This window comes from Oratosquilla oratoria, chromosome 6 (genome assembly GCF_046742065.1).
Source record: "Oratosquilla oratoria isolate Oo_2021 chromosome 6, ASM4674206v1, whole genome shotgun sequence".
NCBI lineage: Eukaryota > Metazoa > Arthropoda > Malacostraca > Stomatopoda > Squillidae > Oratosquilla > Oratosquilla oratoria.
Genome location: NC_134782.1, coordinates 13350188 through 13375043, shown reverse-complemented (window position 1 = coordinate 13375043; position 24856 = coordinate 13350188). Strand labels below are relative to the sequence as shown.

The following is a 24856-nucleotide window of genomic DNA, read 5'->3' as shown; positions in this document are numbered from 1 at the left end:
CATTCAGTGTGAATTTTTTGTCACTCTTGATGTTGTCAATTCCATTTAGAATATTAAAGATCTGTATCAATTCACCTCGAGTCTATGCATATGTATATATGCATATATGTATACATGTACACATACAGGGTATACCAAAAAATGTACTATGAGAACACTTGTGAAGTACTGTGAGTACCCGCTTGCAGGGCACCCTGGCTTTCTGCTGGCGCAAGCAGAGCATATACAAATAAGGATTTTTTTTTTTTTTGACAGAATAGCGGTTTCGTTCTAATTTGGTTTTCGAAAATCACCTCGGTAGGTGATCCCACGTTGAGAACCATGATCTGCTGTTGTTATTCATCCTTAGTAAAATATATATTTTTTTTGTTCGTGTTGCACTCATGTCCCCCGCGAAATCAGTTGCATTTCACGATGCTTAATTTTTATTTAATGATCGATTTGCATTTTCTTCGTGTGATGGCACCAATCACATTCGTCATCTGGTTCACAAAAGTGCTTCAGCGTGCCATCATGCTGGTAGATATTTGCTCAGTATTCTGAAGTTCGATTTCTATTTCAGATATAAGCATTTATTTCACTCTTTCTGTAAACTATCATGCCACGAAATAGTGCGAATACCTCGTGTATTGCCCAATTAAACGTTCATCCATAGAAAATGATGCCTTGCACTTTGTGAATTACAAATTGAGGATATATATTCAAAATTCGCTGCATCTGATCCATTGTTTTAACCGTGTCTATGCTGTTTCCCCCCTCCTCCTCTTCTTCCTCCTTCGCGCCTACTCCCCCAGCGGATGTCCTCCTCGGTAATATGAAGCATAAGTATGATCAATTGTAGACATCACGACTGCCTTCACAGATTATGTATAGTCACCTGTATCTAAACACACAATAGAAATTTATGTATTTACGAGGGCCAATGTAAGGGATGTACTTTAGTTAGATGGCAAATTCGTCATGCACATAAATTCACCTCTATTTGAAATTGTACAGAAAATAATCATAATAATCACTTGTAACGTTTAACATCTGTCGTTTTTACTTCAGATTTTTTTATTAAGAATACAAACCGGACATGCTAATACTATTATGCGAGTCTGTTACCTCCAGGAAATTAATTTTCTTCACAAGTAATCGAATGGCCTTGTTCACGTATCTGCTCAGGCAGTTTTTTCCTCTCTTTTTTGTGTACTGAGAGTCGTTGGCGTTTTTTGAGCTTTTGATGTAGTCAAGAAAAGAATTTTTAAAGATTTTTTCATTAGAGCTAGTGACTGAGCTGTGTGAAAATATACGTTCAGTTAATTTTGTACTAGCTGTGTGGATGTATTTTTGAAGTAGGCAACTAGATTTTTGGAAACCTGAACAAGAATTTTTGTGTAGATTTTGTATGCTATTACGCTGTTTTGAATAGCAGTAGTTGTTGTTTATGCTACGTAAGTTTGTATTTTGACTGCTTCTATTAGTTCAGTTTTGCTTTCCTTATATGCTCATTGCATATGCATCAAAGTAGCTACCGCCGAAAATCTGCCTCATCTGAGACCTCTGTGCATCAGAAGACCTTGCCAGCGTCTCGAGGCTGAATGATATAAGAGAATGTCCTCTAAATGATAACTGAGAGAATATTGCTGTCACAACACTCGGTGCACACCTTTATGTTGAAGACTAACCAAGAATTGCGCTTCCAACAGATCGAGTATCCTCGCTGCTCGTGCCCAGCCGCTCCAGGAGGAACGCGATAAGGTGAGTTGTCTTCTGCAGGAGTGTCTGTAGAACCGCAGCTTTCTGCAGTACGAGAAGAGAAAAGGGTATTTATGTGATGGGGGGTGAAAAGTGTGGCAACAGTGGACAATGAATCTTTAGAGTAGCGTTTCTTAACCATTTCCTATTCTAACACCCCTGTAGTCTGGTCTAGGCAGGCTAGCACCCCCTAACTCTGGTTAGTATTTGATTATTAGAGGAGTCAAGGAAAGTGAAGTACTGCCATGTATTCAGCACTTCCCAACACCCCTTAAAGTTGATGTCAGCACTCTAGGTTAAGAAACGCAGATCTAGAGCTACTGAAACTCGAACGCTGAGGAATAACGACCCCGGCCTCTGGGTTTCTGTCTGTCTTCCCGCAGAGTGCGCCGCCGGGCCTTCGCCGTGCCGCTACTTAAGTCTCAGTCTGACGCCGAGAAAATATCTAAGGAAGAGACTAATCCAGAGGCAGTTTCCGAACCTGAGGCTGAGGCTGAAGCAGAAGCTGAGGCTGAAGCTGAGCCTAAGGCTGAAGCAGAAGCTGAGCCTAAGGCTGAAGCGGAAGCTGAGCCTAAGGCTGAAGCGGAAGCCGAGCCGGAAGCTGAAGCGGAGGCTGAGGCTGAAGCGGAGGCTGAGCCTGAGGCTGAAGCAGAGGCTGAGCCTGAGGCTGAAGCAGAAGCTGAGCCTGAAGCAGAGGCCGAACCCAAACCAGGTCAGGGTTTAATTGTTTTCTCCCTCTTTTTTCTCTCGTTTCTCTCTCTCATATATATATATATATATATATATATATATATATATATATATATATATATATATATATATATATATATATATATATATGTCCCTCTCTATCCTTCCCTCCCCCTCCTCCTTTCCTCCCCTTCCTCTTCCTTTCCTCCCCTTCCTCCTCCTCTCTCCCCCTCCTCCTCCTCTCCTCCCCTTCCTCCTCCTCTCTCCCCCTCCTCCTCCTCTCCTCCCCTCCTCTTCCTCTCCTCCCCTCCTCTTCCTCTCCTCCCCTCCTCTTCCTCTCCTCCCCTCCTCTTCCTCTCCTCCCCTCCTCTTCCCTTTCCCCCTTTCTTTCTCTACGTCTCTCCTTTTCTATATCTCTATAACTTTTCTCTCACCCCCCTCTCTCTCTATCTCTTTTCTATCTCTTCTCTCTCTCACACGCACACATATACACATGTGTGTGCAAATATAGTCACTGTGACGATTGTCGGGTCTTTCGACCGTGCCATTTTCCACGAGGCAGAGGACCTGTTTGAATCACCAGTGGCCACTGGTGACTGCCACTTGCCCTGGAAATCGAAGCATGCAGGCCCAAGGTGATGACGGCCTCAGTCGTAGCTAAGCACTAGCTGACATAAACTTAAAACGCGCGCACACACACACACACACACACACACACACACACACACACACACACACACACACACACACACACACACACACACACACACACACACACACACGCACGCACACGCTCTCACACACACGCTCTCTCACACACACGCGCGCGCGCTCATACACACACACGCGCGCGCTCACACGCACGCACACACGCACGCACACACACACGCACACACACACACACGCACACACACACGCACACACGCACACACATGCACACACACACACGCGCACACACGCACACACACATGCACACACACGCGCACACACGCACACACACACGCACACACACACGCGCACACGCGCGCACACACGCGCGAGAGACAAAAAGTACATCGAAAGTACTGTGTTTTTCCTACCCACATGTTCCATAAGTCCATCCAATCCATCTGGAAAGACGGACTTACACCCTGCCATTCTCATCCTCACCCTTCTCTTTCTCTTCCTCCTCCTGTTAATGACACCTGCTTGCTCTCCCTCTCACCAGCGCCCCTGAGCGGGAAGACTCCCTTCGTCCCACGAGCAGACTTCCACCCCATGGACTGCACAGACATCGTCATCGGGAGTGCCAGGGGCAACGCCTACCGGATCCAGGACTACTACACCCGGGACCGGTCCACACCCAAGAGGGATGAGGTGTGGGGGGGCAAGAGCGACCTAACGGGGGCCCTGGGCTGGGAGGAAGACGGGGTCACCACCATCCTCTTCAGGAAAAAGCTTAGAGGTGAGAGCAAGACCATGAAGGAATTGTAATGTTATTGTCCAAACCGGACGTGCAGTAGCATTGTACGTAGTTATTTTTTTTCTTATTCCAATAAATGATGCCAGAATATGTTCATTCTGTGGTCAGTCCCTCTACCGAATAAAATCTGCCAAGTTCAGTTGACAAATGAAATCTGTAAAGTCTATTTCACATGCACTCAAAACAAGTGGGAGGTCTGAAATAAACAATAAAATAGATATTGAAAATGAAGTGTACACGCATTCATGATCGCAACCAATGTGTTTTCAATGCGGTGTTTGATTAGTGTTGCTTTTTCCTCTCCTCTTTTTTTCCTCCTGCACCATCCACCATCCTATTTTGTTGTTATGCCATCTCTCACGTCATGTCGCTGTGTACACACACTTCTAAAATGGCAAAATGTTTGTACTGATCAACAATTTTTTGTGCAGCTGAGCATCCTACGGACCACAACATCACAGACGGCCTGATGCATGTAATCTGGGCCCTTGGGCAGGAGGAAGTTGAGGATGCTTCAGAGACCTCAGGATTCTATGGGCAGGATGAGCTCAAGTACCACGGCAAGACAGGGCAGCGAGGCTCCCTAAGTCTCAACTTCTATGGTGAGTGCATGCATCTTTAAAAGGTAAATACTGTAGGTTCCTGAATGATTGTTCTAAGACATTTTTAAGTCACTTCAGTGGTGCTTTGTATTGGAAACCTTTTTGTGTAGAAACATCTTTGTTAACTAATAGCAGACTATTTTGATCATTGGCTGGTTGGTGGAGACCCCAAAATGGGTGTGTAAAGGATAAAAAGGAGGGGGGAGTGACTTCAGGGAACCCAGCTTGGTCTGGCATGGCTGTACAAGCAAGGGTGGAAAAGATTGCAGTTTCATCTGCAGCATGGGAGCTCTTGGTACAAGTGCCTTGGACTTCTCTCTCTCACTTGCTCTGAGCACAAGTGTCTCTCACTTCTTTCCCAGTTTTGCTTTGAACTCATACCAATTCCCTTCTCTCCTATGAATAGATGTGCAAAAGAGCATCACAACTGCTGGCCAGGGTAATGTAAACTGGTGTGGAGGACAGTGGAACTACCCACGCACCTGCTCACCTGACCAAAAGGACTGTGAATATTATGCCCGCTGGGAATTTCTTGAGCCAACAGACGAAATCAAGTTCACCATCATGACATCATACACAAACCGTTGGACTGGAATTGGGTTCTCAGAGAATGCCAGAATGGTAAGAATCACCATTGGAGGTGTCAGTGTGCCAGTTAGATTTTCTTTACAGGACATGTACTAAAGAGCTGCAGAGGACTAAAAAAGTATCTGACTATTTATCTATTTATCTACAATATCTATCTATATACCAAAAGGCTTCTCTCCCCTTACAAGGAAGGAAGCCAGCAAAGGCATACACTTGCCTCTTTCCATCAATTATTTCCCTTTTATCTTAGCTCCTTGTAGATGAAGGGTCCTCTGTCCCCTGTCTACTGCCCAGGTGAAAAGCAGTGCAGCAAGACACAGCATATCCACAGCATGGCCAGCTGCTTCATTTACATGGCAACCTTCCCTCCTCATCCCCTCATACAGAAATAGAGAAGAAGAGTAGAAATCCCTTTGGGTCATGTAATTTTTTTTTCTATTCACCACCTTTTTCCATTCACACCTACCTCCTCTCCTGCCTTCTCACTTCCCTGCTCAACAGACATTTTCCTTTTACTCAAAGCCCCTTCCACACCATCCATCCATCTCATTCTTGGTCTACCCCTCAAGTTCACTGCATCCACCTCTACCCTCCATACTCTTGTTGCTAGTCTTTCTTCATTCTTTCCATATACCCAAACCACCCTAGTATTTTTTGATTAACCCTATCTGCCAGCTTCCTTTCTGTCCCATTTCTCCTCGCTTCCTCATTTCTCCCTAAATCCATCCTTATAACTCCCACCATACTTCTCAAACACTTCATTTCAAACCCATTTAAATTTCTTCTTTCTGTCTCCCTTGAATTCCAAGTCTTCCCCAGACAGTGTCGTAGGCATAATTTCTCATTCATATAGTCTTCTGTGATATCTTAGTTTTTCCGAGCATGCCATCCCTATACCTATTTCTCATGACACTATTCTTCCAAGATGTTTACTTTTTTCCCTCTCTACACCCTCAGTCCTCCATTCTTTGCTGTATGTTATGCTAAATGTTTAGAACTATCCACTTCCCCTAACCTTTCTCCTATGAAACTTATCTCCAACTTGCTGCCAGCCTCACCTCTTGTACATCTCATCATCTTGCATTTATATTCAACTTCCTATTGTCTACTTTCCCAAATTCAGTCATTAGCCATCTCAGACCCTCCTCTGACCCAGCCACAAGTGCAATGTCATCAGCAAACAACAACAACAACTGGTTCACTTCCCACTTTCCATCAGACAAAGTATGGATGGCAACACTTTTTTGTTTTCTTTTTTCACCAGTATATGTACAGAAGAGCTGCTGAAGACCATATGATATTCTATTATGAATTGTTTATGTCTAACATTATCAACCCAACTACTAACTTTTCTTCTTTACTTGGTACACAGGGTCAAACGGATATGGTGCTTGGCTGGGTCTCAAACTCTGACAATCGCCACTTCATGTTTGATGGTTGGGCATCTGGACACATCCCTCCCTCAATGGACCCAAATCAGGAAATCACCAATCAAACTGGTTCCATTGAAGATGGCATAACCACACTCAACTTTGTGAGGAAGAGAGTGTCAAAAGACTTACAGAGAGTAAGATTTAATCAAAATATGTACTGGAATGCAGTCTTTCTTTCTTCAAAACTATGTTTTTGAAAAGTTGAAAGGGAACATTCTGCAATATTATATGCAGCATGTTCAGAGGCAGTTATGCATTTCTTAAAATTTAGCTGATAAATGTGATAGGGTACAAGTTTTTTATAAACATCTGTATGAAAAGAAGCTTAAAATTATTAATAGATATAGACCCTGGATGAAATTGTCAAACTGATCCATCAGACAACATAACCTGTTGAACTAAGAATAAGACAATAGATATTTTTTGTATGTGATTTGTATACACATTGTAGCCTAAATGAAATTATGTGCATGATCCCTGTTTTCCACCTCTGATAAAAACTTCCCGCTAAACAGGATTTCAGTTTCACGGATGACAAGTGCCTTTACCTCATGTTCCCTGTCAAAGGGGGCAAAGTCAATTATGTCAATAAACGTATCCTGAAACATGCAACCACTCCAATAGTCTCAGGACAACGTGTCTGCATCCGGTCTTGTGCTAAGTTTGGTGAGTACAGCAGTGATTCATACCAGAGTTGTACTATTTTACAGTGCTACATTTTGATTTACACCAGTTTACATTGACTTAAGCTTGTTAGTGACAATTCACAATGATGTTCTTTTGGAACAGAACAAGTGAGAATGATTGCCAATAGGGCTGAAGGGTATTACCAAGACCTATCTTTGTTTACCTCCACAAGAAGCTAAGATAAAAGAGAAAACAAATGGGTGTTGGATAGGTGAATGGTGGGTGATTGCCTTTGCAGGCCACCTCTGTTATAAGGGGACAAGGCCTGTTGGTGTATGTTTATATGTATGAAACTTATTTGTATTCAACTAGTTCACAACCACAACCTTAAGTTAGGTTTTGTGATAGTAAATTTTACAGGGCAGCTAAGGGTTCATTCCAAACTTGAATGAAGTTTTGATTGACCTAAACTAACATTTCCTCTAAGAATTGTGTTCTGGGTAGTATTCCTACTAAATAAGTGATTGAAAACAATTCTATTAACTGGTCTTGATCTGGCTAACTTCAAATGCTTTTATTGCTTTTATATGGACTCTTTTGAGTGCTAAAGGGAATGTGCAATAACTAATGATACATTTTCTTTGGCAGGGGATGCTGATGGGAACCCAATCATCATCACAACCACACCAAGACCACCACAGCTCCACTACAATGTGGAATTAAAATTGGTGGATATGGGTAGCAGTTATAGAGTTCCAGAGAAAGGAACAAGAGCCTGGATGGATCTCACCTCCCGAGTACAAGAGGTATTAGAAGGAGCTCTGAAGGAGGTTCCTGGATACAAAGCAGCAGCAATAAAGGATGTTACAATGTAAGTCATTGTCACTCTGTGAAAGGAGTCTTGAACCAAAATGGGAGGGGAGGGGTTCTCTGTGGGGCTTTTATCCAAAGGTTATTGGAATATTTGTGGAAATTTTGTGTTTCTTGAAGAGCTTATTTGGGTGTATGTGTTTCTATGTGGATGTTTTGTATGTTAAAGGAAGTAGGTTGTTATAGATGTTTGAGTATTATACTATTGGTGTAGTTTTTTGTTGTATTCTGTTGGTGGTGCTTGTGAAATTATAGTGTGAAGGATGTATGGTGCTTAAGGTTCTGGCATAAAATTGTGTTCCTTTCATTATCATGTGATATTCTAGTGCGAGAATTTTGGATTCTGTATGTAGATTTCCTATTGGCATAATTTTGGTGCATCCTGTTATTATTCTAAATGCTCCATTCTACAGTGTTTGTATTTTGTACTCAATTTACCAATTGTTGGGTACCATGTTGTGAAGATGTAGTTTAGAGTGGTTCTTCTGAACAGTTTATAGAGAGGGGGGGTCGCCGATTAAATGAAGCGGCCTTGCTGTGGATGTGCTGTGTCTTGCGACACTGCTTCTGACCCAGGGTGGTGGGCAAGGTGCAGGGATGACCCGTCATCCAGGAGGTGCTCAGATGAGAGGGAGGGTGGGAGGGGTGTGGAGTGTATTTAGGGATGAAATGGGTGGGAGTGTTTTTATGCCTTTCCCTTTTTGGCTACCTCCCTTGAAGGGGGAAAAAGCCTTGGTATATGTATGTATGTATTAGATTTTTTTCTGTCCAAAGTCAGTGCTAGGGATGGTCTGTAATAGGTTTGTTTTGTTGTTGATTTTTGCTGTCAGGTCTTTAATAGGTGTGCTGAAAGTCATGAGTATAAAATATTAGGCCCAGCATTTTTTGGGTTCCCCTCCTTTGGAAGGGTTTAGCCATTTAATTCCACAATGGGGCAATTTTTTATTTGTGGTTGTTTGGGGTGAGCAATGTTACTGTTGATATCTGGGATGAAGCTTCCACTACATTAATTTTGAGCCATTGTTCTAGCTTGTTCAAGTAGGCTTGGATGTTCTTTACCACTAACTTGTATTGGCTTGTATTGACTGCTGAGTTATTATTGTTAAGTCATCTCCATACAAGAAAACATTGGTGTTCAGTCCTGATTCTAGAGTTGGTAGATCACTCATGAAGAGGTTGAACAGTAAGGTGAAAAGTATTGCACCTTGAGGTACTCCATTATGTAGTATTTTTGTACCTGAGATTTAGTTGTTTTGGACTCTGTATTATCTTCCTATCATAAAGTTGGTTAACCACTTCTTGTCATTGCTATTGGCATCTATCTCAGTTATGTTTTTGGAGATTATATGAATGGGTGATTGAGCTGATGACACTGGAGTGGAGACTTGAAATTTAAGAAAGACAGAAAGGAGAATTTTAAATGTGATTAAATATCTGATATGTATGGTAGGGGTACAAGGCTGGATAGAGTGAGAAATGAGGAGGTGAGGAGGAGAGTGGAGAAGACAGATAGGGTGAATGAAAGAGTATTGGGATGGTTTGGACAGATGGAGAGAGTGAAGAAAGATTTGTAAAAGAGGTGTGGAAGGCAGAGGTGAGTGAACTTGAGGGGATGACTGGGGATGAGATGGATGAATGGAGTGAAAGTGGCTTTGAGCAAGAGAGGAATGTCTGTTGAGCAAGGAAGGGAGAGGACATTTGATAGGTGTGATTAGAGAATGACTGTGTTTATGATACTATGATGCAAGGAAGGGAGGGGGTGGGGGAGGGGTGGAGGAGTAGGGAGTGGTTATGTGTAAATTATATTTTGATACAGCCCGAAGGGATTTCTCCCTGTCTTCTATTTTCCACACAAAGGGATGAAGAGGGGGTTGCTGATTTAGTGAACCAGCCTTGCTATGGATGTACTATGCCTTGCTGCTTTGCTTGTGAACCAGGGCAGTGGTGAGAGACAGGGATGACCCTTTATCCATGAGAAGCTGAGAGGGAGAAAGTGGTGGTGGAGGGGAGTGGAATGGGTGGAATTAGGTATGTGCATTTTGACTTGGCTAATTCTCTTACAAGGGGGGAAAAAGCCCTTGGTATATCAATGGATAAGTATGGGAGACTTTGTTGAAAGCCTTGTTTATATCTATAGCAACCATAACTGCTCTTTCTTGTAATGACTGTTCATCCCTTCTCTGCTACATTAGATACCCTGACCAATGGCAGGTCCTCACTCTGACCATGACTTAATCTTCTGAAGCCTGTATGTATTTACATACCTAAGCTGATTTAATTCAGTTGTGATGTTTATAACAACATATCTATAGCTCTGGTGTGATGGAAACTAATCTGTCTAACTTTCTGCTTGGATGCAGAATTTTTGGTAAATGCTTAAGGTTTGGACCAGTCTTCTCTATATTCAGACAAAGGCATCACTATTGCTGGGCATATTTTCTTATGTGGAAACCTGAAGGGTGTGGTAGAGGTGGAGAGAGGGGTCTTCTTACTAAGGGAAAAAATTCGTGTAGGCAGCCAAGAAAGAGGGGGAGTGTGCCTCATGGCCTACATTAATTAGAGATATGATTGAATTGATTGTGGATATGTTACATAAATCTAACAAATATAATATAAATAACATATAACAGAGGCAGAAAACTCAGCATTACAGAATTTTTTCTGGGTATGTGTTTTTTTACTTGCCTCCTGGATGGTAGTTACTATTTTGTTTACTACTTTATCCGGGAAAAGGATCTGGTCTATTTCAAAGTATTCTACCTCTCTTTATATCCTCTGAGTACTTTTGCCTGTTTGCTTTCTCAAATATAAAATTTCTCTTGATCATGGGTTGTAATTTCTTTTCCATTTCTATGGCAATCTTAACTGGGAAGTGATCAGATGATAAATTTTGAATGGTACCCCATGTTGTTTGAGGTTGTAGGGAGAGAGAACACACTAGGGAGAGTGAACACACTGTTAAGTCAGGGGATGTTGGGGATCTGGTCTATTTCAAAGTATTCTACCTCTCTTTATGTCCTCTGAGTACTTTTGCCTGTTTGCTCTCTCAAATATAAAATTTCTCTTGATCATCGGTTGTAATTTCTTTTCCATTTCTATGGTGATCTTAACTGGGAAGTGATTGGATGATCAATTTTGAATGGTACCCCATGTTGTTTGAGGTTGTAGGGAGAGTGAACACACTGTTAAGTCAGGGGATGTTGGTTGTTGCTGAAGTTGATTATGCTAAGGATGGGGACTTGTTAAAAAAAAAAAAAAAAAAAAAAAAAAATTGTCTGATATTTTGTGTGTCCAGCCAGATTGGATGGTGTGCATTCAGATCACCTTTATCAAGTTGAGAGGTCGGAGCTATGGAATGTAACCTCTTGGGATTTATGTAGTTGATGGGATATACCAGTTTGTGATAGTGTATGTTGTTTTCTCCATTAGAGTGTGGATTGAGATTATTTTAGTAATGGTGTCTGTTGATTGATTGCCTGGTGTCTTATGTTTTGATGGAAAAGGGTATGTTGTTGTGTACTATTGTTGAGTCCACCACCCTAAACCTCTTATTGTTGTGTATTCTGTGAGTGAGGGAATCGTTATTTGTGGTGTCAGTGTTTCTTGTATTAGTGCAATATGTATATTATGTTCATGTAGGAAGTGGAGAAGCTCTGAGTGTTTGTTAGAGAGTCCATTTATGTTTGTCTCCAATATGTTTAGGGTGTGTTTGTTAGGACCACATGGTAGACCAGTGGATACAGTGTCAAACTCGTAAGCATGTGGTCAAGAGTTCACTTCCCGGGACTCTGTTCTGGCTTTGTGTTGGTTCCCAACAGCCCTGGCCAGGCAGGGGGGTAACCCAACATCAGACTGGGGGGAAAAAATTTGACTCTTTCAGTTGATAGGATTTTGCCCAGGGGTTTCTCACTTCCCACTTTGTGGGCATGGGATGATGTGTGTGTTAGTTGGTGTGAAAGTTGTCATATGTTGGTAACAGCTCCTTTTTTTCATTATTGGTTTGTGTTTGTAAGTGTTGTGCATTTTTATTGGAACTAGTTGTGGCATGTTGCTTTTAATGGATGTGTCCACATAATTAATGGGTTTAGTGTATGGTATCCAGATATATATACCACATAACTTGTATGTTCCATATAAATCATATACTTCAGAAATGTTTCTCATTTCATTTTTCTACTCCTGTTGTTGAAATTTACAGGGAGAAAGGGAAGTTGAAAATGGTATCAGAGGTTGTCCTTGACAAGAATGAGCATGTAGCAGCCCTGGAAGAGAAAGGTACTTTTACATATCCAATCTTTTACAAGAGGGTATATTACACACTCACAAATATACAGTGCATGTGAAGGTTACTGAGGCACTTCATGCCTTAGATATTAGAATAAAAATTTAATTATCTATTTTGAACAAATGCAGTGTGATTTATCATTTGGCTACATTTTTATATAATAAATATGTTTGTCAGTGAATTCCATGTATAAATTACAGGTTTGCAAGTAAATTTTCTGAGTAGAAGGATTCAGAATATGTATATTCTTACTCATTAATATTAATGCTTCATGCATCTTATTTTTTCAAAATTTGTAACCTTGTGCATATTTTTCGTTTTTCTTCAAAAATTATCTAAATTTTCCAGGACTTCCCATTCCCAGTGATGATGATGATGATGCTGAGGACTCTATGTTAAAGCAGCGCCTCCAGGAGTCTGTTTCCTCTGGAAGGCTTGGCAATTTCCGATTGGATAAGGAGTTTCTTGTCGTCAATCGTCTTCGAGGTATTTCCCCCTTCTCTTCCCATCTTAAACCTGTCCTATACACCTCACAACCACCAGCACTTTCAAGGCCATCAACATTCTTGACTCCACATGACCCAACTCATCGTGACAACATCAAAGGAGGAGAGTTTAGCTTTACATTTTATCCTAAGCCTATGCCTGAATTAGCACCCAAATTTGAATTCCAATCAGAGTCTGAGCTTGATCCCGAGTCTGAGCCTGAGCCCGAGCCCGAGTCTAAGCCCGAGCCTGAGTCTAAGCCCGAGCCTGAGTCTAAGCCCGAGCCTGAGTCTGAGCCCGAGCCTGAGTCTGAGCCCGAGGCCGAGTCTGAGCCCGAGGCCGAGTCTGAGCCCGAGGCCGAGTCTGAGCCCGAGGCCGAGTCTGAGCCCGAGGCCGAGTCTGAGCCCGAGGCCGAGTCTGAGCCCGAGGCCGAGTCTGAGCCCGAGGCCGAGTCTGAGCCCGAGGCCGAGTCTGAGCCCGAGGCCGAGTCTGAGCCCGAGGCCGAGTCTGAGCCCGAGGTCGAGTCTGAGCCTGACCCCAAGTCTGAGCCTGAGCCCGAGTCTGAGCCTGAGTCTAAGCCTGAGCCCGAGTCTGAGCCTGGATTGTATCTAGAATTGGAGGTTGAACCAGAACCTGAGCCAAATAATAAGCAAGAGCTTGCAGTGGATCTTGGAACTGGCCCCAGCACAAACCAAGGCCAACCACATGGAACAAGACCCACTATCTTTCCGAAGACTTCTGAGCCCTCACGACCCTCTGTCTTTGGTTCCCAGTACTGGAGACCCTTGGTCCGGAATTCAACTGAGAGACCAAAGGAGAATATGGCCAGAAGGCGTCTGCCATTCCTCCCAGGCCAGTGGCGCCCCATGAGAAGACGAAGGCCCCAGACATCCCAAGAATAAGAATTGTGGTACCACAAAACAACAGAGCTGATTGAGGATTGGTACAACGCCACCAGTCCATTCAGCTAAATGGACCTCATTTTTGGCTAATTTCAGTTAATTTTATTTAGTTGAGAGACAGATCTATGACAAGGTGGGTTTTTCATTGGTATTTCCACCCGATTCAGATTTCGACCTGTTCAACTGAAGAATGTTGTCCCATAACAGATAGAAAAAAAAAATTAAAGACCCTGTCACCAAGCTGGTATGATCCATATAGTTGATTCTGCCCAATGGCAGGTGGTTCCTTAGCCAGGGGGTACATGACTGAATAAAAAGGATTTTGACACAGTTCACAACCCTATCTAGTTAATGGTCCTTCCCTCAACTGAATTAAATAAATTGCCATCAGCGTGAACAAAATCTATGATGATTTATAATAATGAGATAGCATGAAGGCTGCTAGATCTTTCAGTCCATAACAGGGTCAAGTGTATTTTCTCAATTTTACCTGAAGGCCACCAGTCTTCTGCAAGAGAGACCTGGACCAAAATAAAGGAGTCATGGAGGTGGTATTGGAGAAAGATTTAAGGGGGGTAACAAAGGAAGAGATGTATAAATGTGATCATTGTAAAGAGGAATTGATTAGTGGTCAGAAATTTGTCTGGAAAAATTGCAATCTAATCCATATAATATGGCAAAACAGATGATGGAAGGAAATATTTTACATGACCCTTTCATTGCACCAAGGCCAGTTTAAATATGATGCACCAACAATTTCATAATAGGTACTCGTGTGTGAATATTATACTGATCTAATTTAAGTAATTTAAGATTAGAATATTTGAACATGTGTAACCAATTTCAGTAAGAGCTTTTTGTACATATAACCAATAAGCCTTTTCCTGATCATAAAGGAGCTGGCTGATCAAAATGTTAAAGTTTTTTATAAAATGTGTCTACTTTAATGCTTGGAAAGACAAAGCCTGAACTGAGTACATGCAGTGAGAGCCACTTAACAGTTTCATCTAGTTAAACATGATGGTGGGGACTAGAAGTCTATTTTCATAAGATAGATAAGGGGAGGAAGTATTAAAGGGAATGACAGCAGAAAAAGTGAGTGTGTGTATTTACCTAGTTGTATTTTGCGGGAGAAGAGCTATGCTCATAGTGACCCACAGTTGTATCTTTCCACATCTAGTTCTTTCTTAAAATCATGTATAGTTTTAGCACTCACTGTTTTCTCTTTCAATTTATTCCATGGATCTATTACTTTGTGTGGAAAGCTGTTCTTTTTCAAACCTCTTCTTTAACTGTCGAGTTTCTTCTCATGTCCTCTTGTGTTTCTTCTGTCCCATTTAAGTAGATCATCCCTGTCAAGGATTTCTATCCCTTTCATAATTCTGTATATGGTTATCAAATCACCACTTTCTCTTCTTTGCTCCAGTGTTAGTAAGTTTAGTTTATCCAATCTTTGTTCATATGTCAGCTTGCTATGTGTTGGTGCCATCTTTGTTCATATGTCAGCTTGCTATGTGTTGGTGGCATCTTTGTCAATGCTCTTTGAATTCTTTCTAGTTTATTTGTTTTTTATTGTACTGGGTGTCCATAGTGATGCTGCATATTCTAATTTTGGTCTTATCAGTGTAACTATAGTATTCTCTTTACCATTTCCTCATCCATGTAGTCCAAAGCCACTTTCATTGCTCTTATTAAATTGTAGGTTTCTCCAACTATTTTGTTTACATGTTTGTCTGGTGACATGTTGTTTGAGATAATTGCTCCTAGGTCTCTTTCAGAGTTTATTTTTGTAACTTCCTTTGTTCCAATTTTGTATTGACCGAATATTCTATTTTTACTTTTTCCAATTTCCATTATACTACATTTGTTGAAATTTGTTGAAATTCATTTCATTCTTTTTACACCATTTCCAATTTTCTTCTTTACTTACTGTCTCTCAATAGTTTCGCATTGTCTACAAAGAAGTTTATATAACATACTATTTCTTCATCCATGTCATTTATATAAACAGCAAACATTATCGGAGCCAACACGGAGCCTTGGGGAACTTCACTTATCATGTTTACCCAATTTAAGTTCTTTTCTCTAAGTACCACTCTTATTTATCTTCCATTCAAGAAGTCTTTCATCCATTCCAATAATTTTCCCTGTATTCCACCTATTGTTTCAATTTTTCTTAGTAGCTTTTTGTGTGGTACAATACTTTGTCAAAAGCCTTTTGTAAGTCCAGGGAAAGCAGTCTGCCCATCCATCTCTTTCTTGTACTGTATTATATCTACCAATCTTGAGTAAAAGCATATTAAGTTTGTAGTACATGATCTTCCACTTCTAAATCCAAATTGGTTGGGGTTTAGTATTTTGTTTTCTTCCAAGTGTTTAGGCCATTTATTTTTTATAACTCTATCACATATTTTTACAATTATGCTTGTAAGGGATACTTGTCTATAGTTTGTTGGATTTTCTTTATCTCCTCCCTTATATATTGATACAATATTTGCATTTTTCCAGCTTCTTTGAGTGAGAAGTCAATTATCTTGTGTATTTTATTTGTGAGTTCATCTATGCATCCTTTTAATATCCAGTTCACTATTCCATCTGCCCCATGTGACTTTCTGACATCGAGTTTCTTTATTTGGTCCCTTATTTCTTCCTGTGTCACTGTTATTTCTTTAATTTTGGGGGATCCTTCTCGATGACCATCATCCCACATTTGAGAGCTTTCAACTGTTAATACAGACTTAATGTCTGGTCATTACTTCAGCCATTTCTACATCTTCTGTGTATTCTTTATTTCCTTCATGCAGTTTCACTATTTCATGTTTGTCTTTTAGTTTATCATTTACATATCTGTAAACTAGTTTAGGTTGATCTTTGCATTTTGCTATTATATCTTTTTCATAGTTTCTTTTTTCCTCTCTGCGTATTTTTACCTACCTAGTTGTATTTACTTAGTTGTATTATATGGGAAGAGAGCTATGCTCATGGTGACCCGTCTTTGTATCTCAGCATCTATAGATAGTCAGTAAGTCTCCTCTTTCCCTTCTTTGTTCCAAAGTTGGTAATTCTAGTTTGGACAGTCTTTGCTCATGTGTCAGTTCGGAAAGAGTTGGTGGTAGTTTTGTTGTTACTCTTTGAATTCTAATTTTTTTATATTCTTTTTGGTACTGGGTGTCCATATTGTTGCTGCGTACTCAAGTTTTGGTCTTATTAGTGTAGTTAGAATTTTTTTATCATTTCCTTGTCCAAATAAGTAAACACCACTTTAATTGACCTCAATGAATTGTAGGTTTCTCTGAATATTTTATCAGTATTCTTATCCAGTGTCATGTCCTTGCTAATCATCACTACAAGATCTTTCTCCGAGTTTACTTTTTTCACCTTCTTCACCAATTATGTAATCTTTCTATATTACCTTTTTACTCTCCAAATTCTATCATACTACATTTCTTTATATTGAGTGCATGCATGTGTGTGTATTTGAGATTTTTTCAATCCAGTTAGAAAATTGTTTGATACATTGAAAAACTAGAGGTTTATATTCTAATGCATATTATAGTTTTTGTATATCACTGATGTGATAGGAACTCCATATAAGAATTAGAGAATGGTAATTTGCATTTTCTATTTTTGTTTGCAATCATGATAACTTGGATGATCTTCTGGTAGGTATAGAAGAGTTTCCAGCATGAGTATGGATGGGATGACAGATGTTGTGAAGGATCTATCACAAACACTGTTTGTTTTTCAAAAGCACACTTGCAAAATTCTAATATCAATGGTACCAAGCAATCTTATTCAGCTGTGGAATGGAGAATTGTCTAAGAATCTTTCTTGCCAGTTGGTTGTAACCTACTTCAGTTCTGCATCCTGCATCCTCTTCTCAGTTGAATAGCCTTTAATAACAACTGGAACAGAATCCATATGCTTGATCCATCATTTTCAAATGGGTTTGCCATTTTATTTAGCTTCTTGCGGCATAGACCTTTCACTGGCATGAGATATACATTTTCATTTTGCTCCATTTGCCTTTAACTGCAAAGTGTGGTGGCTAAGAACAGAAGGAGAAATGTTCTTGCACCCTGCCTTTCATTCCCATTGCATGTGCCCCATTCCCTCTTTCCTTTCTAACTCTAGCCATGATGAGAACATTGCATCTCATCTCTTCTCTCTAGTTAGCCTCACTGAAATTCGGTTTTGACTTTCACACCTTTTTAACACCTGACCATGTGTGACAAACAACCATTTACTTCTTTTGTGTGAAAATTGTATACACCTTTTGTTTACAAACTTGCTTCCAAGGAATACAGGAGCCATGGCTTAGAGGCAGTGCTCTCATGTCACACGTGAGTGAGTAAACAAAAGGTCCTAGCTTTATACAAAAACAGAGGTCCTAGCTTCATACATAATAACTGTATATATTTGTACCCTGTAAAACTTAATTGATGACTCGTGCAGACAACACAAACCCAAAGAAAACCAATCCAGCACATTCCGACGACATTACACAGCCTCACCTCACACCAGAACATCCATTGGCTCCACCAAGACTGCCAGAATGATGACTATGATTATATTATTAAAGAGTGGCAACTATGATAGATTTATCAATGAATGGATGGACGAGATGTATAGTACGCCTTCAGAAAATAGTGTTCAATCTTGAGCACCATGTATGAGGATGACAATTAGTTAAATATATCTATACAATGTGATTGGGAAATCCTATAAGTCAGATTATTTTGATTAGTAATCACTGTCACCATCCTAACCATTATATATATTAGAACACATGGTAACTCATGACCAACACACTATTTTATTCCATTCTCCCCCTTTTAGACCCTTTTTTTTTTTTTTTGTGAATTCCAGGTTAAGGTGAATTAAAGAAAATTTCAAGTTTACAACCAGTTGAATTACTGATCTATGATATACATTTACCTAATTATACTCAGAATAAAATATACATATGTAAATACACTCATAGGAAACATGTCATGAGGGTGGGAATTTTTCCCAAAAATCTAAGGTTCCTAATCAGTTTTTACATACAAATGCGTCTTCATGATGTCCTGGAGGGGTGGAGTGACTTAGTCATGTAGAAATGAAAAATGATACTCAATTATAATCCCTGCCCTAACACCAGCATGTTTGATTGAGGGTATGTTATCTATGCCTGGTGTAGGGAAAGTGGGGGGGGGGGCTCCCCTAAAGCTCTCCACAGAGGGGTAGGGGGCTATTTACCTTAGTGTGAGAGACCACAACTAATTAGCTATCTGATTAACTGTGTGAATAAAGGAATGATTAATGTTAGCCTTTAAATTCATTTCAGGTAGTTAATTTCTTTACTATGATGGGGTCATCCAAAGATCTTGTATGCCAGGATTTGTGTTCCTATCCACACTGTTGATAAGTCATCGGAGGCCTAGAGGTAGAAAGTTCGGTTATCAGGCAACCAATGAGTAGCGAGTTTTCGAATGTAAAGAGTGTGAGTTTTAGGACTTTATTTTGCTTGGATAGCAGAAAGGAGACAGCATGCTTGCTCAAGCCCATGGTGAATCCCTCTACCAAGCACTGAGCTGTGGTGAAGAAGGGTTTGGTGTTGGTTAATACTTCATCAATATACAGATAGCATTTTATACAAGAGGCCAAATTTGGCATGAAACTAATTGGGTGATACACTTAATATTTTGCTAATTATAATAAATATACCTAACCTAGAACTATAGGAAAACATAGCATAAATGAAAGAGAACAAGGAAAAAATATATACAGAAGAAATATCATTTATGTGGTAGTCTTTAATGGTCACCTTGTGGAAGCTGACCCATGGAGCTGACCGATGGGCATTCGACCTTGTTGTGAGGTCTTTCTCCCTCATTATCATGGGAAGGTCAGGTCTGCTGCTGGCCCATTACCACAGTATTCCTAAAATGTGTGCATGCATTCGCGTGCATGGTGTTAGAAGGAATATTACCTCCTGTAACATGCTGTGGCATGCCTCGTGACTTCACTCTTTTGCAGTCTAACTTCTTGCAGTCTGTTTTAATTGCAACACTTGTTCAGGCTAAGACTAGATGATTTGATTTATGTGAAGGGTAGATTCTCAAATACAGTGTTTCAAAAGAAAGTCAAACATAAGTACACATGGGAGAGGGTGGTGGATGGAAGGGTGGTAGATAGAGCATTGATGGATTATGTAGTGGTAAATAGGGCTATGATAGGAAGAGTTAAGGATGTACATGTGCTAAGGGGAGAGGGTGGGGGAATATCAGATAATTTTTTGGTGGAAGGTAAGTTGAGAGTGGAGGATAGATGGAGAAAGAGGAAAGGGACAAAAGGTAGGGAGGTGCTTAGAGTGAACTCTTTAAATGAAAAGGAAAAGGAGGAGTAGTACAGTAAGAAGCTGAAGGAGGAGTGGGAGGGAGTGAAGGATAGAGTAGAGCTAGGTGTGGAGGAGGAATGGGGACGGTTCAAGGAGGGAGTCACAAAGTGTGCAAGGATGGTGTGTGGAACAAGAAGGACAGGAGGAAATAGAAGGAAGGGTAGTGAATGGTGGGATGAGGAAACAAAGAAGGTTGTAGAAGAGAAGAAGTGAGCTTTCACAGATTGGTTACAAAATAGGACGAGGGAGTCGTATGAGAGGTACAAAGAAAAGAAAAGAGAAGTAAAGCAAAAGGTAAAGGAGGCAAAGAGGAGAGCAAATGTGAAGTGGGGTAAGAGTATGACAAAATTTTGAAAGTAATAAAAAGATGTTTTGGAAAGAAATAAAGAGAGGAAGAGGAGGCAAATCAAGTAGAGAAGAAAAGGTAAAAGGTGCAGATGGAGAGATGATAATGGAAGAGAAGGCAGTAAGGGGAAGATGGGCAGAATATTTTAGGGAGTTGATAAATGTGAAGGAGAATAGGGAGGGAAAGATAGTTGCAGTGGGAAATGCTAAGAAAATGAGTGATGAGTGAGGAAAATGGAGGAGAAATAAGGAAGGATGAAGTGAAGGCAGTTGTTAAGATGATGAAAGCAGGTAAGGCACCTGGTCTGGATGGATGCCATGCAGAATGTCTAAAGAAAGGAGGTACAGTGATGGTGGACTGGCTGGTGAGGTTATTTAATGTTTGCTGGAGAGAGGGTAGAGTGCCGGAGGACTGGAGGAGTGCCTGTATAGTTCCACTTTACAAGGGAAAAGGGGACAAGTGTGAATGTAGTAGTTTCAGAGGGATTAGCTTGTTAAGTGTAGTTGTGAAGGCTTATGGGAGGATCTTGATTGAGAGGATTAGGAGAGGAACAGAGGGAGTAATTGGTGAGGAACAGTGTGGATTTAGAACGGCTAGAGGTTGTGTAGATTAGATCTTTGTGGTAAGACAAATATGTGAGAAAGCTATAGGAAAGGGGAAGGATGTTTTTTGGGCTTTTATGGATCTGGAAAAGGCTTATGATAGGGTAGACAGAGAGGCACTGTGGGAGGTTATGCAGATATATAGGATAGGAGGAAAGCTCCTAGGAGCTGTCAAGAGTTTTTATGATAGTAGAGCTTGTCAGGATTAGAAATGGAGAGAGTGAGTGGTTCGAGGTAAAGGTGGGACTTCGTCAAGGATGCGTTATGTCGCCCTGGCTGTTCAACTTATACATGGATGGGGTAGTGCGAGAGGTAAATGCAAGGGTAGTGGGTCAGGGATTGGAGATGGTTAAAGAAAATGGAGAAAAGTGGGAGGTGAGCCAGCTGTTGTTTACTGACGACACTGTGCTTATGGCAGGATCGGAGGAGGGACTGAGGAAGTTGGTGACAGAGTTTGGGAGAGTATGTGATAGAAGAAAGCTTAAGATAAAAGTGGGTAAAAGTAAGGTGATGAGATGTGCAAGGGGTGAAAGTGGCAGTAGTCTGGAAGTGAGCATTAAGGGAAAGCGACTGGAGGAAGTGGATAGTTTTAGATACTTGGGTGCAAATGTGGCAGGAAAAGGTGGAGTGAAGGTGGAGGTAGAATGTAGATTGAGAGAAGTGAGTAAATGCCTTGGTGGATTGAAGAGTGTAATGAGGAATAGACATTTGGGAATGGATGCTAAGAGGAGACTGTATGAAGGAGTGATTGTGCCAACAGCACTGTATGGGGCAGAAACATGGAACATAAGAGAGGAAGAGAGAAGGAGTTTGAATGTCTTTGAGATGAGGTGTCTGAGAAGTATGATGGGGGTTACTAGGCTAGATAGAGTGAAAAATGAGGAGGTGAGGAGAAGAACGGGGATGGAAAGGGAGTTGGGAGATAGGGTTGATGAAAGAGTATTAGGATGGTTTGGACACATGGAAAGAATGAGTGAAGAAAGACTAGTAAAAGAGGTATGGAAGGCAGATGGGGAGGGAGTGAACATGAGGGGACGTCCTAGGATGAGGTGGATGGATGGGGTGAAGGAGGCTTTGGGGAAGAGGGGAATGTCTGTTGAGGAAGGACGGGAGAGGACAGAAGACGGGTGAATGGAGAATGGTTGTATATGGATGATGTTGTAATGCATGTGTGAGCAAAATTTGATGCAGCCCGAAGGGATTTCTCCCTGTCTTCTCCTTTTATGCAGGGGGGGATGGAGAGGGGGGGTCGCTGATTTAATGAAGCGGCCTTGCTGTGGATGTGCTGTGTCTTGCAACACTGCTTCTGACCCAGGGCAGTGGACAAGGTGCAGGGATGACCCGTCATCCAGGAGGTGCTAAGATATGAGAAGGTGGAGGGGTGTGGAGTGTATTCAGGGATGGAATGGGTGGGAATGATTTTAAGCCTTTTCCTTTTTGGCTACTTCCCTTGTAAGGGGGAAAAAGCCTTGGTATATTTATGTATGTACATTCAGTTAAGGTAGATTTTTCTTGATTACACTTAGTTGAGGGACAGATGTAGTACTGAATAAAACTGATGAATTCAGGCCTCTTTCAAAGGTGGTTATCATCAGCATTCTCACTGCTATTTGGGTATCCCTCAGAGTCAAAGGTTATGATACCAGACTTGGGTAGAAAACTGATGAGTGTCTTCTTGGAGTTCTTGCCAGCCACAGGGTTCTCCACACTGGTTATGTTGTGGTTGCCCCTCTGCTGAAAAGCATTGTCAGGTGTCTATGACAACAAAACTAAAACATACACCACCCTATACAAGAAATTTGGACATTGTCAATTTATTCAATGAGTAGTACTTTGAACAAGTCACAGATGTGCATGCTTGCATTACAGATAGGTACAAGGGGTAGGTAGAAGGATCTTGTCAAGTGATGTGTGTAAGATTAATAGTTATTTGGGTGCTTGAGGTTGCACTTTGGGGAATTCAACACTAAACCAACTCATTTTTAGCAGAGTTCTCTCTATAGATGCTGACTTCTATTTCAGCAAGTGGCATTAATATTCAGGAAAAGAACTTCAATAGAATAATCAAATATTTGACAAAGTTTTTGTCTAATCAAGAAAAAGGCTGTAATAAAATTGGATTAATTCAATACTCAATTTAATGGACAACCTATGACTCAATGCTTCCCAACATTAGTAATCCGCTACAATGAGTTGCAACTAGCAACTCTGTTGAACAATACAGAAATGTTGCAGTTTAACACACACATTTTCTTTTTTTCATTTACTGCCTTATTTCAGGGACACAGACTGACAAATGCATACCCTGGAAATTGTGTATATAATAAGTTGTATTTATTCAGCAGCAAATATCGTTGGTTCCACAGATGACATTTAATCATTTTGACACATGACAGACTGTATGTTGATAAGTATAACAAGTACACACAAGGCAATGAAGTTGCTTAATTACAATAATGATATTGAACGTCACTTGATCACAATAATGATATTGAACGTCACTTGATCATGTGTTCCTTCCCATATTGTTAAAGAGCCATTGTTTTTATGATGAGTAAATACATCCACTAAAGAACTGTGTTGGAAATAGGGATGATGTTTCCAGATTATTGGTTGTAGTAGTTTCCTTTAGCTTTTGGAATAAGTGCCGTATCATCCATATTTTAACATCATTACAGCATAATTTTTATGAATAAGTTTTTACTATATGATTAGAAGAAGCCTTTTTGGTGTATAGAATAGATATATTTGTTAGTGTTCAGTTTCATTCACATGACATTTGTAACTTAATCTTATACAGTATTTTGCCCTTGGGGATAATATAGTACTGAAGAGATAGAGTTGTAGAAGTGGAGCGGGGGAGATTGAAAGAAAATTAGAAGTTAAAAGTAACTGGGCTTCCAAGAGGGTGTTCTTATCTACTTCATATATCATTCCGAGTGGATGAGGATGGGGTTCACCATGTGGTGAAGCAGAGGGAACAAACCAGCTCCAGGTAATAGATCTTGCTGTGAAAGAGCTACACCTTGCTACATTTGCTTTGAACCAAGTAGTATGGTGGGGGGACATTAACAACTTTTCATCACAGGGGAACTGATATGGGAGATATGTTTAAATGGGTTTTAATATGTATGAAGTGTGTGTGTGCTTTGACTTGGCTACCCTTCTTGCAAGGGGGAAAGAACTTTTAGTACATGTTATAAATACCATGATGCACCACTTTTGGAGTACAGTATTTGTTTTTATAATGTATCGTATCTAGAGTAAAATATTCTTTCCAAAAATCTTAGTTTACAAAGCACATTGACTATTACATTATTTTTTGGGACACTGAACTACATACAATTCATACACAATATGAACAAATATATTCAGGACTGACCCTCTACCATTTCATTTACACAAAACTCCAAAATCTATTGAAGTCTATGCACTCAAAAGTCCAAAAGTCAATACATTGAAATAACTTCTTCAGAATAAAAATCTAGATAGATGAATGAGGACATGAAAGAAAATATGACATGCTATAGTGTGCGCACATGAGAAAGCAAAACATTTAGTAGACAGTGGGACTTGTAGACCAGACCACAGTTTTATCAGACATTGACAGGAGAAGATGCTAGACCACTCTTGTGGGGATAAGGTGGAGATTGCTCACTATCGAAGGATGCGGGGACAGGGAGCAAGTAGGAAGCAAAACATGGACATTGGAGGAGACGGCTTAAATCATCTTCCTTTGGTGGTAAGATGAACTCGAGCAATTAGTACCTCTGCCTTGGCTTCTACCATCTTTCCAAGGGTACCATCTACAATCTCTCTTGGCACCTTGGGAACCTTGTAA

The 24856-nt window shown here is 40.6% G+C and overlaps 2 protein-coding genes across 3 annotated transcripts in view; both read left to right on the top strand.

The window, feature by feature from the left end:
- Positions 1-24856, top strand: part of nahoda (DOMON-like domain-containing protein nahoda) — a 154085-nt gene that overhangs the window by 113355 nt on the left and 15874 nt on the right. For both annotated transcript variants that reach the window (XR_012966471.1, XM_076186440.1), the window contains exons 8-17: positions 1692-1743; positions 2124-2452; positions 3638-3874; positions 4324-4494; positions 4901-5115; positions 6455-6649; positions 7031-7181; positions 7791-8013; positions 12211-12287; positions 12646-12783. Coding sequence is in view for 1 of the 2 variants with exons in the window: in XM_076186440.1 (XP_076042555.1) it covers positions 1692-1743; positions 2124-2452; positions 3638-3874; positions 4324-4494; positions 4901-5115; positions 6455-6649; positions 7031-7181; positions 7791-8013; positions 12211-12287; positions 12646-12783 (1788 nt within the window). In the remaining variant the exon portion in view is untranslated. The remainder of the gene's footprint in view (positions 1-1691; positions 1744-2123; positions 2453-3637; positions 3875-4323; positions 4495-4900; positions 5116-6454; positions 6650-7030; positions 7182-7790; positions 8014-12210; positions 12288-12645; positions 12784-24856) is intronic.
- LOC143025899 (uncharacterized) lies at positions 12939-13910 on the top strand. Its single transcript, XM_076185879.1, has one exon. It carries the CDS (start codon positions 12939-12941, stop codon positions 13683-13685), a length of 747 nt encoding a protein of 248 aa, XP_076041994.1. The 3' UTR covers positions 13686-13910.